At 39.4% G+C, this 16,119-nt stretch overlaps 2 protein-coding genes and 1 non-coding gene across 3 annotated transcripts; 1 reads left to right on the forward strand and 2 right to left on the reverse strand.

Moving 5' to 3' along the window:
• Positions 1-1,094: 1,094 nt before the first annotated feature.
• LOC111232557 (paired box protein Pax-5-like) lies at positions 1,095-5,533 on the reverse strand. Its single transcript, XM_022760132.1, has 6 exons — positions 5,485-5,533; positions 5,169-5,334; positions 3,486-3,683; positions 3,362-3,402; positions 1,599-1,742; positions 1,095-1,099 (listed from the first exon to the last, which is right to left on the reverse strand). The coding sequence occupies exons 1-6, from the start codon at positions 5,531-5,533 to the stop codon at positions 1,095-1,097; spliced, it is 603 nt and encodes a 200-aa protein (XP_022615853.1).
• Positions 5,534-6,456: 923 nt separating this feature from the next.
• trnaw-cca lies at positions 6,457-6,528 on the reverse strand. Its single transcript has one exon. It is a non-coding gene; the product is annotated as a tRNA-Trp (tRNA).
• A 1,724-nt stretch (positions 6,529-8,252) lies between these two features.
• Positions 8,253-15,907, forward strand: LOC111232682 (zinc finger CCHC domain-containing protein 7-like). Its single transcript, XM_022760308.1, has 8 exons — positions 8,253-9,023; positions 10,209-10,261; positions 10,735-10,845; positions 11,472-11,642; positions 11,857-11,892; positions 12,112-12,216; positions 13,509-13,626; positions 14,961-15,907. Exons 1-8 carry the CDS (start codon positions 8,645-8,647, stop codon positions 15,455-15,457), a joined length of 1,470 nt encoding a protein of 489 aa, XP_022616029.1. The 5' UTR covers positions 8,253-8,644; the 3' UTR covers positions 15,458-15,907.
• Positions 15,908-16,119: the final 212 nt, after the last annotated feature.

The raw sequence follows: 16,119 nt of genomic DNA on the forward strand, positions 1-16,119 counted from the left end.
TTTGTCTGGCTTTACACTTGTGTCTCTGTCCACCTGGCACCAATAGCTCGTCTCATAACGTCCACTGGAGAATTGGCTGCATACAACTAAAGCCTACAACACAAGTGATTATACTGGGATATTGAGTGGCCAGTTCACCTTGGTTGTTTGCAAAAGTGAATCAGAGTAAGTTTTCTTATCTTAATGAGTTGGAGCTTGAAAACATAAAAAGAAACACAGCTCCGTTTCTGGTGTTTCTGCCGAACAAATTGAATGAGTTTACAAAGAGATTTAGGGGTGTAACTATTGATGCAGTCTTCCACTACTTCTAACAAAACTTACAACACAGACCTGTGGTTTCCTATAATATACTCAACACGTGTGACCCTGACCCATAAAACCAGTTGGTCTTTTCATAGCAAACACTCTGACTTATAATAGCAAGAAAAGCACAGGTGTGTCTGTAAACAATAAAAGCACTTAAACTCTGCCAGAGACTCTCCAATTGATTTCACTTAATATGATATGCTCGTACTTTATTTACTTATTTACTAATAATGATAATTTACCTATTGAATGTCTTAATTTCTTAATTGTCATTCTCTGTCTCAGTACTGTAATTCTACACCTGCTATACCTGCTATACTATACCTGCTCTGTATATTTTAGACTTATTTCAGGGCCGTCTGTCCTTGAGATTTTTTCCTTTTTTTCCCTGTCAATGTTTGAGAGTATAGAGTGTGTCTTGTGTTTTAAAGACTGTAAAGCTCTCTGATTTTGGGCTTTAAACATAAAATGCAATTAGTTTGACATTTGGGAGAGTTATATTCAGCCATGGCTCATAATGTGAAAAGTTATTTGAATAAAAAGTTTGGAAAACGGCACAAAATTGTATTCATTCTTAACAGTCTCAAGTAGTTGTAGATGTAGAGATGTAAGATGTGAGATTCATGTTTGTGGATGTGTGTTTGTATGTAGATATACACAGTAAAAACACCTGTTCTCTACACGCCTCCTGCAGACTGATGCCCACTGCTGGCCACAGATTTCTGTCTCAGCTGCGTTATTTGACCCTGCCGGTCCCTCTGGCAGCTCCCATCTTCTCCTTTAATCCCTCATCCTGGAGGGGAGGCCAGGGAGACGCACACTAAGGAGAAAAAACAGTCGCTGTTCTCCATCACAGGGCCCCTAATGATGCTCCACCTTAACCACTGACTGAGGAGAAAATGGCCACAGAGGTGCCATGGATGGGGGCTAATATGTTGGACTGATGAAGCTCCATGAAGCCTCTGAAATAACAGCATATGTTTTGAGCCCATATTATGTAAATAAAACATAAAAAATGAGTCATGTCATTTCAGTTTTATTTGAACATACTTGAAAATTGTGCTGTAGGTTTCTATCTTGATGTCATCTATTTTGTAACACATAAAATTTCATTCAATCCAGTTGTAAAATCACATTGTTTTTGGCTCAAAAACGGATGCTATTCTTTCTTCTGGGGTATTTTAGAGCCCCCTTCAGCTGTAATGACATGGGGACCCTAAACAAGAGAAAAAAGCCATTGAGAATACACATAAAAGCTGAACAAAAATGTTCATATTTTGATGCAGACTGACCTATCAGGTCTGGATTATGATTAGCTGCCTGGATGGGGTAAAAGGTCAGACTAGAGATAGAGGTCAGGCGGGGGTCAGACCGTCCCCAGGCGTCATTACAGGAACATGGCTGATCGTGGTACACACTGCAGGAGACGTCCCTGCCTGGAAAACAAAACAGCTTCAGTCCATGTTCACTTTTATTTCCCTCTGTACCCCCCACCCCCCAACTGTGAGCTTCACTTGTTCTAATTAGAAGAATGATAAAATACATGCATGTGTGTGTATTCCCAAGTGTAACTGTGCGTATTTATCTGTTTGGTCTCCTACTCTAATGGCTTCAGTGATGGAGGAGTGGAGATGTGAGACGGCCTGTAATGAGAGGCAGAGGTGAGGGGGAGGCAGGGAGGAGCAGAGAGCCTGCTGGCTGAGAAGACAGACGCCTGGGGTGATGAGGTGGATCTCCTGCTGCAGAGGTTGTTTCATTCAGACTCATATTAACACAAGACCGCCGGCTTTACTCATCAGTCTGAGTCCCTGTGGTCCGGTACCACAGAGACCGCACTGTAATCTCTTTGTCTGCTCTGAAAGTAAATCCATCTTCATGAGATGTTTCATCCAGTGTGGAATCTTACATTTGGTTAATAAAAAAGAGGAAAAGAAGTTGCCAGTCGATAAAGTTTTTTTTTTTTTTTTTTTTTACAATTTGATCCTGTTTCAGAAACTCTCTTCCATCAGGCTTTACCCATAGGTTGTCTGAAATAAAGATTGTGTGACTAAATGAATGGCTTAAATGGCTTTTTTAAATGAAGGAAGAAGCATCACAGCTAACCTGTGAAGTTACTGAAAAGTGTCTTAAAGTATATTTCATTAGGACCGTGGATGCCTGCTCTAAGAAAATGTGAATTAATTATATTTCACTCAGGCAGCAAGTAAAATAAATTTGCTTGATTTTTCAGTGTTGAAGTAGTATAAAGCATAAAGTATACAAAACAAAAAAGGAGGAGCTGCAAATAGAAAATTAAAAAAATAACCAAATTAAAATGTAAAGATATCTTGTAAAATAAAATAAAACAAAATAAAGTTTAATCATTTATTTTGTTATTTGTAATTAAATCAGAAAAATTGGATTTCTCTTTTCAACTTTGCAAGTGGCAGTAGCCACAGTTAGTATATAATAAAGTGCATTAATTTATTGTATCCCAAATTCCAAAACAGTACACTATGAAGAAACATACACACATGTACTGTAAAGTGTTGGTAGTTGGCAATTAAGAGAAAACTTTTAACTGTATTAAAGTTAATGGAAAAATCTGTTTCATCACAAAGGAAACATTTTCACTGAGGGTGATGGTTTCAATAATTAGCAGGCCTTTTTCACAGCAGTCGTTTTGACTTGTCATAGGAAAAACACAGGTGCAACTATTAACATGAACAGTGGCTCTGTTCTATTCAACCAGTGCTTCCCCTTGTGGCATGTCAAAATGTCTTCCATGAGAAAGGCCTATCAAACAGAGTCAAATATACTCAAATACAATACGTACACTTTCAAACACATGCACATAAGATGACCACCTTCACAGATTTTATTACCTGTTTTATATTTGCTGCTACATTTTCTGATTCCCAAAATCCCCCTGATGGAATAGGTGGACTCAGAGGAATGGGATGCTCCCATGGCAACAGATGATGCTGATGATACTGCAGGGCAGAGGTCAGCATCAGGAACCATTAGAGTCAGAGAGGGGGACAGACCAAGAGAGAGAAGACAAAGAAAAACTTACCAACTTCACACGACTCAGACTGGACTTTGCTTCTAATGATCCTGTGAAGACAGATGGAACTCACTCAACACTCATTTCAATGATCTCTGTTGTCAAACAAACACACACATGTGGTCCTCTATACCTGTTGATGGAGCTGATGCTGGGCACGCTGTCATGGTCACACACCCGCTCAAGCATCAACCTGTCTCTGATCTCCCAGGCGAACATGGTGGGGTTGGTGTGTTTCAGATGCAAGACCCTTTGCACAACTTTTGGAGTGGCCACTTTGGGTTTAGAGCCTCCAATCACTCCTGGTCTGATGCTCCCTGTCTCATTGTACCTGAATGTACAATAATGACATCTGTCAGGAGAGGTTAACATTTTACCTGAAAAGTATATAAGTTGGAATAGAGTGAGAAAACAAGCACAGCAATCTACTGCAGATTCAAAGAAAACCACATAATCTTGAGATTAAAAAGAAATTATGAATAATAAACCCTTGGATGACGAGATATATATTTATATACACTCACTGAAAACCTGTACACCTGCTTTTTCATGCAATTATCCAATCAAACAATCATGTTGCAGCAGTGCAATGCATAAAATCCCGCAGACGACTTTGGTCTGATTGTTGGTGCCAGATGAGCTAATCTGAGCATTTCTAAAACTGCTGATCTCTCGGGATTTTCACACACAAGTCTCTAGAGTTTTTACTCAGAATGGTGAGAAAAACAAAGAAACATCCAGTGAGCAGCTGTTCTGCAAATGGAAACACCTTGTTAATGAGTAAAGTCAGAGGAGAATGGCCAGGCTATGGTAATAACCACTCTTTACAACTGTGGTGAGCAGAAAAACATCCCAGAATGCACAACACTGCACAATCTGAGGCAGCTGTGGGCACAGACTCACCAAAACTGGATAGATGAAGACTGGAAAAACATAGCCTGGTCTGATGAATCTGGATAGCTGATGAGGCTGCAGATGGTAGGGTCAGAATTTGGCTTCAACAGTATGAATCCATGACCCAACCTGCCTTGTGCCAACAGGCCAGGCTGCTGCTGCTGGCGTAATGGTGTGGGGGATGTTTTCATGGCACTTAAGGCCCCTTAATGTCAATAAATCATTAGCCTATTCGAATGCCACAGACTATCTGAGTATTGACCATCCCTTCATGGACGCAGTTTACCATGCTCTAATGGCTACTTCCAGCATTATAATTCACGGTGTTGCAAAGTAAAAGTCTTCTCTAACTGGTTTCATGAACGTAACAATGAGTTCAGTTTACTTCAGTGTCATCCCCAGTCACCAGATCTGAATCCAGTAGAACACCTTTGGGATGTGGTACAACGGGAGATTGGCAGCATGAATGTGCAGCTGACAAATCTGCAGAAATGATGTGATGCAATCATGTCAGCAAGGACCAGAATCTTAAAGGAAAGTTTCCAACATCTGACATCATGCCACTAATATATAGCCTATCAAATAATATTGGAAATAATTTAAACATAGCCTTCACAGTCAAATATTAGGCATTTATGCATTTTCATGGAAGTGGGCAGTTATAAATAGTCATATGAATTTAAAAATGGCCTATACATTTTAAGATGTAGCTGGTTTTCATGTGTGGACAATGTAACACTTGTGACTATGTCAGTGTACAGTGCTGTACAAATAAAGGCCATGCAGGCAACAAAATGTTTCACCCCAAAACCTGACTTGTTACAGATAATTAATGTCTATGAAATGAATGAATGAATAAATGAATGAATAAATAAATGAATAAATAAATAAATAAATAAATAAATAAGCTAAATAAATTTACCTGGCCAGTATTTTGCTGACACAGCCGTGACTGACGCGCAGGCGGCGGGAGATCTCACAGGGACGCACGCCGAGTTGCGCGAGCTCCACAATCCGCTGTCTCACCACGTGCGGTAACGGGCGCCCGTTAACGAAGACTCCGCCGAGCTGGTTCACCCCGCCGTTCCCTGAGCAACGGAGGGGAGCGGAGTTTTTGCTACACCAGCATTCACATTCAATTGTAAGTAACTGCATGGACACCCGTGCCCTCAACATTAGTCAGTTATAATAAGTAACAAAAAGGTGTAGGCTACAAAATAAGAAACGTCGTTACTTACTGTGCTTCACGGCGAGCGGCACCTGTCCAAAGCGTAGACCTACTTCCATCACACATTTATGTCTCTAAAAAGTCTGCAGTCCTCCTGAACTTTAGTCGTTGGTTTCTACCGAGTGTAGTTGTTTTGGAGGAAGAAACATTTTCATTCAAACGTAAAACCGAGAAGAAGAGGATTTGACACAGAGAGCACTGCTCAGATTCTGTCCCGTGAGTCTGTGATGCTGAGTGACAGGACGGACAGCCTCACTGCCGCTCTCAGCACCTGAGCAGTGGACAGCTGCACGAGCCTGGTTTGATTGGACACTCATGGCACTGGTACACGCAACCAGTTTTCCTTTTGCTTTTAGCGGTTAGGAAGCATGTGATATTGTGATTTCAGTATGTTTAAAAAATGCTGGGATTAGCCCATAAAAACCCGCCATGTAAGGTCCCTTTATTAATGATTTATTAACATTTAATTGCAGGTGACGGACCAGTTTTTACTAATGGCTCAACATAAATTGAGAAACCATTAGCCTACCCTTTAGTAATGCCATACTAACATTTACAACTGCAGACGCGATGACTCAGAAAGGGCAAAACCCTAAGTACTTATGAATAGTTTACTAACATTTATAACTGCATTATTACTGAATAGAAACATACACCCATGTTTTAGGAAGACACTTGATGCAGGGCACACCGAGTCTTTACTGAAACAACAGAGTGACAACATTTTGATTAAAAAATATAGTTTTGTACTCAGATAAAGTTCCTTTGACAGGTCCATGAATCAGCTCACACCTTAACACTATTGCAAATCCAGCTTTGGCCCTGAACCAAATAGCAGCCTCTAGAGAAATATGTATATGAAAATATGAAAATACGACGTACTCTACTTATATTATCCAATAACTAGGCTGTGTGGATATTAAATGCACAATATTATGGCTGGAACATACTGAGTATGCAGCTCATGACCAAACGCAATAAGTGACCCTGACGTGATTTGAACACGCAACCTTCTGATCTGGAGTCAGACGCGCTACCGTTGCGCCACAGAGTCTGAATGATTGAATTTCATATATCCAATAATCAGCTCATAGCTAACATTTACCAAAAAATCTTTATGTATCGCATTAAATCATTTGTGTGGTTTTCATACACCAATGTAAATGCTACTCGTCTGAGCAGCAGAGCAATTCCGAGATTTTCAAAGTTATGCAGGGTGGCTACAATATCCGTTGTATCTACAATAACCATTGCATCCTAAATCGACTACATGTACAGTTGTTTAGAACAGTAAGAAAGCCAATAATTAAAAATCACAAGTTGCTGTCTTGATTAGAGAAGTTTCCATTTGTTGACACTAGTAGTATTTGAATATGCAACCTGTTGATCTAGAGTCAGACGCGCTACCGTTGTGCCAGAGAGTCTGGATACACAATAGTATACGTCCACCAATCAGCTCAGAGCAAACATTTACCAAAATGTATTCTAAATCTCGTGTTATCGCTACACATTGGCCTTGTCAGGCTCTTGAGAACTAAATGGTTGAATTTCATTTCTCAGATTCAGTACTGTATATATATAACCATTATCATAAGTCTTATACTACATGTACAGTTGTTTAGAACAGTAAGAAGGGCAATAGTTGAAAGACTGGAGTTTGCTGTCCAGCTTAAAGCACATATATTGACTCTGATGTGATTTAAACACACAACCTTCTGATTTGGAGTCAGACTCACTACCATTGCATCACAGAGTCTATTTACACTTGCTGGCAGGTCCAGTGGATGTATAACTGGTCAGTGCGCCATTCCCATAACTGTCCCTTCTTTACATATTGATTTTCATATTTCTATCAGTATTACAACGGAGACAAACTCTGTCTAATGAAGCAAATTTAATTTAGTTTCATTTCTTCTCTGTTACCTCGGCCCTTAGAGGAGGAAAAGAAGAAATACAAAGACTTCTAAGACGTCTAAAATAAAAATCCAATTATTAAAGCTTTGTCCTTTGACTTTCCTTTTTAGAAATTTCTCCCTTTGCTACTGTACCATCAATACAGAAAATGTTATAATGTCCTTGCTTTCTTCAGCATAGTCGTAACAAATGAGGTTGTAACAATAATCACTTAAAAGACATTCATTTAGACATTCAAAGAGTCTTAGGCTATGTGATCTATCTGTATAGGATCCAAAGGCACGGTGGAAAAAAATAATCATGGAGTCTCAGCAGTTTTCATCTGACACCATGGCTGTTTTCTTAAACACCTACTGTGCATTTTAAAGCTCTTACCATCAACACTTAACATTAACTACGGTTCTTTGTACATTTGTATTATTTTAAATTTTACATGCAGATCAACAGCTTGTCAAACTACGAATAAGCAAAGTGTCCTGCAGGAGCAACCCAAAAATTGCTCCTATTAATGACTTTTAACTGATCTATGAAGCATGAGTAAATGATTTAATAAATATTAATAAAGCAATCAATAATTAACTACAACATATACACCTTTTATAAATGGTGCTGTACCAGCTCCCCAAATTCCTTTGTAGAGTGATTTAAAGTCGTTGCTATGGGAATATTTTTTGAAATCCACCGCTTATAATGTTTCTGTTATTAAGTCAATCCTTAAACATTACTTCATGACGGCTATATTACTCTATTTACACACAGGGAACGGCACTAGCAGCCAAACTCCGTGATTTTTTTGTTTTTTTTTAACTCTGGGTTTAGTTTTGGTTGTCCAACATTTTCCCGGAAACGCCGGCTACACAAGCATGGAAGCAACAATCCCTTCAGTAGTATGGAGGGAAACAATTAGTAATGGGGTTTTACCGAGATATTGTGAACTAAAAACGGTAAGCTTCCGAAAAAGGCCGTTATATACTTTTTTTTGACTTAGTTGTGTTTGCTAATTCAGCTCCATTAATACCTTCTGTTACTACGGAACTGATACTGTTAGCATAGAGCTGGTTAGCCTAACGTTAACCTACGTGTGTGGACATTTTGTGTGTTTACATCCAAATTATAGAATTAAAAAAGAAACGGGAGGCTTTATTTCGGACTATTTTCTGAGTTAGTTGTAATAATTGAGAACTGCTGTTTGATAGCATTGCATCGAGCCGTCGTTGTGTGGCGCTGTTCAGCCGCAGTTTGTGTCAGGTTTTACTATGAACTACACTAAGGTAAAGGAAGAGGATGATGACAGCGAGGAGGCAGTCTTTATTGTGGACACCAATAGTTCAGATGGTGAAGGAGTGATCGAGTTAAGTGACCGGAAACATCAGAGCAGCTGTAAATGGCTCAGCAGGGAAGGCTCTCCTCCACTTCTCTTGGCATTCACCTCTGGACGGGCTCCGGTGGAGAGCAGCTGCCCCAGTCCAGCTTCCAGTACTGCCTTACAGGAGGAGGAGGAGGAGGAGGAGGAGGACAGTGAGCAGCCCGTCGAGGAATGGATGATCCTGGGAGGAGAGGAGCAGGTGGGAGACTCAAGCATCCAGCTCAACCTTGGCCACTGGAGCAGCTCTGAGGATGAATCTGGAGATGAAGGTTGATATTGTGTTGCTGTCTGTCATCCTGTTTGGATATTCCTACTGTTAGAGCCACAAAATAGTTTTGGTGGTTAAATTTGCACTGTGGGCTTCTGAAGGAAAAACAAGTGAAACTGAGTGAAGTTCAAGGAGATATGTCCAAAAGTGCCCAGCTACATGGGCTGAAGGATTATCTTTTGCCATGCAATGATAAGAAAAATAATTAAACAAGAATCAGGCACGAAAACCTGTCTCTAACTTGTAATCTGGCTCAGCCAGTGTATGTTAGAGTTACAGTGTATTGGCTACAATGTGTGGCTTTGCCTCTGAATTTGGTTGGGGGAAATTATTTTTATATTTGTGATATTATTGTTATAAAACATCTTTGAATTGCACCCTTGTTCTCTGAAATTATGTTACTGCTGCAGTAAACCTATGAACACCCATATTTCCTCTTAGCAAAGATATAAGGTGATTAGGTACATACTATGATTAATATGCTTACAAACAAAACAGGCCACACTGCTGTTGCCACTCAGGGACTTTTGGTTGAAGTAAAGTTTTTATCAAAGTATCTGGACAACTATTAGAATCAATTTTTCTATCGAGAAAAAAACAGACTTCCTTTTCAGCATAATGGATAACTCCATGGGCAGTAATATTTCATAGATAGTGTAGCAGAGTTATAAGCTTAAACAGTTATCCTGTGTGTTGAATAACAGAGATTTATTTAAATCTGTGGGGGTGCAATTTATTTTTAAACATGTACAGAGACAGTTTGCTCTGCATGCGCTCTGTTTTTCAGAAATGCTCTGCCTCATGAAGATACTCATATTTATACCAGGGAGCTGCCCTGCACAGACACTTCATCATGTTTTGCCAGCCAGCAGCTCCACTGGAGCAGAGAGATTTTAGGGTTTTCCTCACACATAAGTGATAGTTACTTTAGGAGGGTGGTTTTCATCAAGTTTTTAAGCCCTGAGAGATTCAGCTTTTACAAGACAGAAGACCTGGGAAAGACTACGTTTATTAGGCTCGGTAAAACTCCCAATCTGTCCATTTTTAGGTGAAGTCTGTTTTTGGAAAAGTGTGTTGCAGTTCAAGAAGTATCCTGTGGGAAAACCAGTCAGTTATGGCTTATGGCATTGTAGACATTTGTATCTGCATAAGTTAATGTTCTCCATTGTCAATCTCCCCATCACAGATCCAAATTTTAAGTCAGTTAAAGATACTTGGGCTGTATCAGAAAAAGACAAGGTAAGTTTTGGTATCTAATCAGTTTTAAGGAATACAACGGCAGAGCTCCTTTATTCAGGGAAATGTATCTATTATCATTATACAGACCTCTGGCACTTTATGTAGCTGTTGACTAGCAGTCAGTATTTTTTCCTACTCTTTATTTAGATTTTCAAATTTCATCATGTGTGTTTATGTATATGTATGAATACAAAAACACATTTTACAAATACATGCCTACGCCTTTTACTACAATATTGAAACAAAAACTACTATTTACATTGCAGGACATTTATTGTAGAAGATAAGCAGTGAGTAATAAAATTTAAAGTATGGATTCAGAAAACTGTGGTAAGAGACAGAAAGAAAATTGCTTTTGTATTTATGGTTGGCTTTAATCTAATATTCCAGTATAAACTCTGTAGAATTAGTTTACATAATTGGATTTTTTTAATATACTGACCCTCATTTCTTTGTCTTCTCATATAATCTAGGGTGGCGCTGATCAGTCTCTGTCCAGCCGCTATTTTGGGCCTGGTCGTTCTCTGATCTGTCAAATCTGCAACAGGACGGGACACCTCGCCAAAAGCTGCTACTACCATAAGGTAAAGGAACTGTCAGTAAGTAGGTAGTGAGCATATCAAATAACTATTGCAGGAGTTTGACAGTTGTTGGCTTGACATACCTACTCAGCTGCTGAGACTTCAGGATTAATGTTGCAGTAAAACATTGTGTAGATGTGTTATGGTGATTATCATATTATTTTCTAAATCTAAATCTACACAGTAACCTGTAAGTTTTAGTCATTTGAGCCTTTATTTCCCCGTCACTGACCTTTTGATTTTATCCACAGCAGTGCTAAAATTAATCACTGATTATGTTTGTGAGGTTTAGTAATTTTGATTGAGATATCACTGCAATGATGGTTTACAGATATGTGTGATACCCTTAGTAGTATTGGCACTGTAAATATCCAGCTGTGTGTAATTGTGATGTGCAATGGCGGCTGTTCAGTGTTGCTGGAGAACCTTGCTGATGTGATACAGTCAGTAAAACTGCACTTCACCTCTTGCCTTCTTCCTCAGTCTTTCTTTAGAGGCTGTCACAAGATGTGTAAAGACTTCAGTGTTGTAATCCCATGGTCCCCTGTAGAGGTTGATTGACAATTGAATATCATAACATCCATCTTAAAACCCTTGTAAAAAACTTTTTTTTGTCTCTGTGTCTGCAGAAATGTCCCACCTGCGTCCTTTGTGGGGTCAAGGGGCACATCCAGAAGATATGTCCAAGCCGCCCCTGCCCCAGCTGTGGGCTGCCTGCACATGGTCTCAGACTGTGTGAAAAGCCCCCAGTATGGAACCAACACTGCCAACGTTGTGGGATGACAGGACACCTCTCTGATGTGAGTTTGTCCGTTAATCCCCAGGTCTGGCCCCTTTGAGTGTTTGTGTTGCTGTGTTGAAGGAAACTTTGAAAGCATTTGTCAGTTGTGTGTTGACAATTTTTTTTAGCCTCAGGCTTGTGTGGGTCCCATTTATAAAGTGTTGTTTGATCTCAGCAAACAGTTCCTCATCCTCAGAGCAGTTAAACTCAGCTTTTTCCTGGGTTTTTCTCAGGCCTGTCCTGATACATGGAGACAATACCACTTGACGGTGAGTTCAAGATTTGACTTTACTGCACTTTCTTATCTCACCCCCTTTAATAATCAAGCTTCTAAACAATAAAAGGTCTTTCTGACACACTGTAGAAACACTATTAATATGAGTTTTTAGTGTTTTTGCGTAAAACTAGAAAATGAAATCCTTAAAACATATTTCCATGGTGACTAATGTCCTTTGTCCATGTTCAAATGTGTTCATTTTTTTTTCCAGATTCGGTTAGAGGTTCCCCTCAGGCCACGGACCATCCGCAGGTTCAAACATAAGAGATGCCTCGCTCATTGTTACAACTGCTCTAAGAGGGGACATTATGGCTATGTAAGTGGTGAATTAAATAATGATAATAATAATAAGAAGAAAGATAAGAAGAAATGCAGCCGCAAATGCTTTACAACAAAGAAATTACATGCAACAAGTATTTCACATGAGAAGACATAAAATGAACATAAAGACATGTCAAAAACATTAATGTAAAATGAGATGGAAAAATAATAAAATAATAACAGAAATAAAAAATAGAAATAAATAAAGTTAAAAAAGAGGTTACACAGAATGCATAAAATCAATTAAAACTTTTTCTATAGGACGAAATTATTTTCTAAGAAAAACTTTTCTTTGTACACTCTTCTATTAAATGGCACCTCGGCACGGAGGAAAACGGCGCTACAGAACCTCCTTTCCCAATGGACACAAATGCACCACAGCTTTTGATTACACCGGGGTCAGCCTCTTTCTGCTGCCCCAGAACATTTTCCTTACCGGTGCAATCTCACTGTGGGTTTTATCTCTGCTTGGCACAATGCGAAGGTGCCCCAGAAATAACTGCCCTCTCCTGTGGTGCTGTGGGGGGTCGTGGTGAGGTCGTTAAAGGCCGAAGTGGAGAGATACGTTTTTAGCTTTCCTTTAAAAATACTTCGCGAACAGGCTGCTCTGATATCTACATATAGTGTGTTCCATAGCTTTGGGTCGTAATTGACAAAGACCGGTTGCCCGATTTTTCTGTGGCTGTTGCTGGGAACCTTCAATAAACCAGCAGTAGATGATCGCAGTGTACTTGGAGGTATATATTTATCAGGGAGATTGCAAAGTAGTTTGGTCCTCGCCCATGAAGGCCTTTGTATATAAGGATAAGAGTAAAATCAATTCTAAATGTAACAGAGGCCAGTGCAGGGCAGCTAAAACTGGACTAATGGACTCTCTCCTCTTGGTTCTGGTTAATAGCTGAGCTGCAGGGTTTTGAATGAGCTGAAGTCTCTCAATGTTTTTTTTTTTCGTGACGAAAAGGAATCCTTCCCTTACTTTTACTGTCTCTACTTGCCGTCTTGGCTTCTGTTTTCCATGTCTTTTCTGTCTTTTTCTTTACACTGTCATGTCTCTGTCTGCCATTCTCCTCCCCTCTTTATACCTCTGTCCAACATATTCTCTGTTTTGGATTGGACTTCACTTTATCTGTGCTTCTTTGATACTATTTTCTTCCTCACTTTCAATTGCATCTACTCTCTCTTCTCTCTCCCTCAATTACTTTGTTTTTTTTTCTCCACCATCCTGCATCCGTCTTTCAACTTTTCTCTTATTCCTTACCTTTGAGTCTCTCTCTCTGTTCACACCAGGAATGCACTAAAAGGAGGATGGTCAGTCGGACTTTTCCTTCACTGCCTTACGTTTGCCACTATGACACCATTGATGACATCCTCCAATGTCGTACCGGGATGCAGGGAAAAGCCAAAGGTGACAAAACATTTATTATATATACAATGATGTTATGTGATCTTTATTGATGTTTTTGAAGGGGATGGGGTTTCTTATTGGAAAAAAAATTGCTATACTTTGACAATACAATTAATGGACATGCAATGAAACAGAAATAATCTGAGTAAGTGATATAAAAACTATTTCAGTATTACCATAAAAAAAATTGTGTTGATGGAGCTTTGCAGCCTCTATTAGTTTATTCACTGTTAGCATTTTACATGGTTTGGCTGTTGTTTCAAATGAACTCCTTCATAACCAAAAAACAAGCTCTTTTTTTTAGCAGATGAAGGGACTTTTTCTTCTTTTCTTAGTGATAATTACTGTAATTATGGTAATTATTATGACCCTCTATGGTGAGTGTGTGACATCCAGCTATGTCCCAGTGTGCAGTGCTAAGAGCAGGATGGTAAGGTGACCAGTCATCTCATCTTTATTACTCATGTTGGGCAAGATTTAAACTGTTCTACTAGTTCTGAAATTGGTTTTAAAAGTAATTTAACAACAGGTTTGAAAATAGTGATTTACTGTCATCTGTGGTTCAAAGTGTCAAACCTTTTTCACCTCTGCTTTCTTGAACCTGTAACCCCACCCAACATTGATTTCACAATGTCCTGGACATCACCGCAGCAAGTTGAGAAGTTAAAACACTGGAGATCAACAAAAACGATATATTTTAGGGGGTGTTAAATTACTATTTAAAGCAGTAATATGGTTATTATTTTCTGCCACTTTAGCAGAACACGTTGTAAACACAACATTGACATGTTATCATCTGTTACAGTGAGTGTGTTACCAACTGGTTACCTATTTAAATTCAACTGATGTAAGCAGAGCAATATTAGCATTGATTTGGAGTCATGTTTTTGGCCATTCAACGAATGTAAACCAACATCCAGTCTCTTTTTAGCTGTTTTTTGATCTCCAACAATTCTTGAGGGAAATGTTTGGCTCTTTAGCTGCTAAATGTACCATTATGTTCACCAGCTGGTCACTGATTTTGTCTGTCTGCCGTTTGGTGCTGAGCAGGTGGGTTTATCAGCCTGCTGGTTGAAAACAGGGTTGGTGAGGGTGGTGAATGTGAATCAAAACAGTGAAGTTGGGGACCATGAAACCAACACAATAATTTCTGTAGGGGAGCTGCAGAGATAGTTGATAATTGTAAGTGGGTTTATCTCAGTGAGCAGCCCCTCTCACTTTACATTTGACCCATCGTTAATATAAAAATATGATTAGAGCAGCCTCAACACAAACAACTACCTCTATACAGGCTCACACTGATTATCAAATTATCAAATTATGTGTGTTTTCAGAGCTTGTGAGTGCTGGATCCATGGGTACTTCCGACCAGCATCACTTGTCTGAACCAACAGGGGAGAGTGGTGAGGAGAATCAGCCGATCAAGGGGAGGAGCAGAACAAAGCAGGAGACCTGTAGGCGAGCTGGCAGGAGGAAGACATGGCCAGAGAGGCGTAGAGAGAGACAGGAGATGAAGAGACTAAGGAGAGGGGCTCAATCCAGACGAGAAGGAGGACTACTGGAGAGGTCCTGGCGTAACTCTGATGACGAAGCATGCCACTCAGACCCCTTCAAGTCTCCCCTCCATGGTCACCGGCAGTCCGCACCCCCACCACAGAAGAGGAAGAGGGAGGAGACAGGTGGCAGAAAGAGTAGGAAGAGCAAAGAGGCGGAGAGGTGGAAGAAGAGACGGGGGATAAAACGTGGGGATTTGTATCCTCATGGCAACATAGACATCGGAAGTGAAAACCTTCTCTCCCCAAAGCAAAGAGTACGCCACAGAAGAAGATAAAGTGTGATTGTTTTTTATATTCTTTAGTTTTAAATAGTGAGAACTGTAACTGGATAACAAAAAATATTTTGTATCTTGTGGTCTTTTGATTGATTCATTTATTTATTGTTAATACAAAAACTGTTGAATGGCATATACAGTTTCTGTTACTAGTATGAATGTACTTTTGTACTTTAATTTTGTCCTGTAAGTACATTTACTACTATTACACCAGCTGGGCCAAATTTGAACTTTTCAACATACAGTATTTTTGGAATATATTTTTACACATCATACCTCCTTTTTTGGCACATTTATATGATGTGTGCGAGTGGTTTGTTATCTCCCTAAATGTAATGCTAGGTTTAGAGTAACATATCATTTTCTGTAATTAAATACTTGAAATCGGGTCAAAGGTACAGACCTTTGATTTGCATTTGTAAAGCATTTACAGTATCTTGGAAAGACAACGACAATAAACATGCATTTCTAGATAACCTCGTCTATAATTTGTGTTCAAAGATAAATGATTACTGTGAAACGTTAGCTACGTAAAGACAAACGAGAAGATGGGGTTAGGTGTATGTAGTACATCGGAGAAGGTTTCAAACGTGAGCGTATGTATGAAGTCAGTGTTTTTCAAAGCGCTGCCTTATAGTATCTGCTATGAAGCTGCTGAATTA

The sequence above is a fragment of the Seriola dumerili genome, unplaced genomic scaffold (genome assembly GCF_002260705.1).
Source record: "Seriola dumerili isolate Sdu_G_001 unplaced genomic scaffold, Sdu_1.0 BDQW01000331.1, whole genome shotgun sequence".
NCBI lineage: Eukaryota > Metazoa > Chordata > Actinopteri > Carangiformes > Carangidae > Seriola > Seriola dumerili.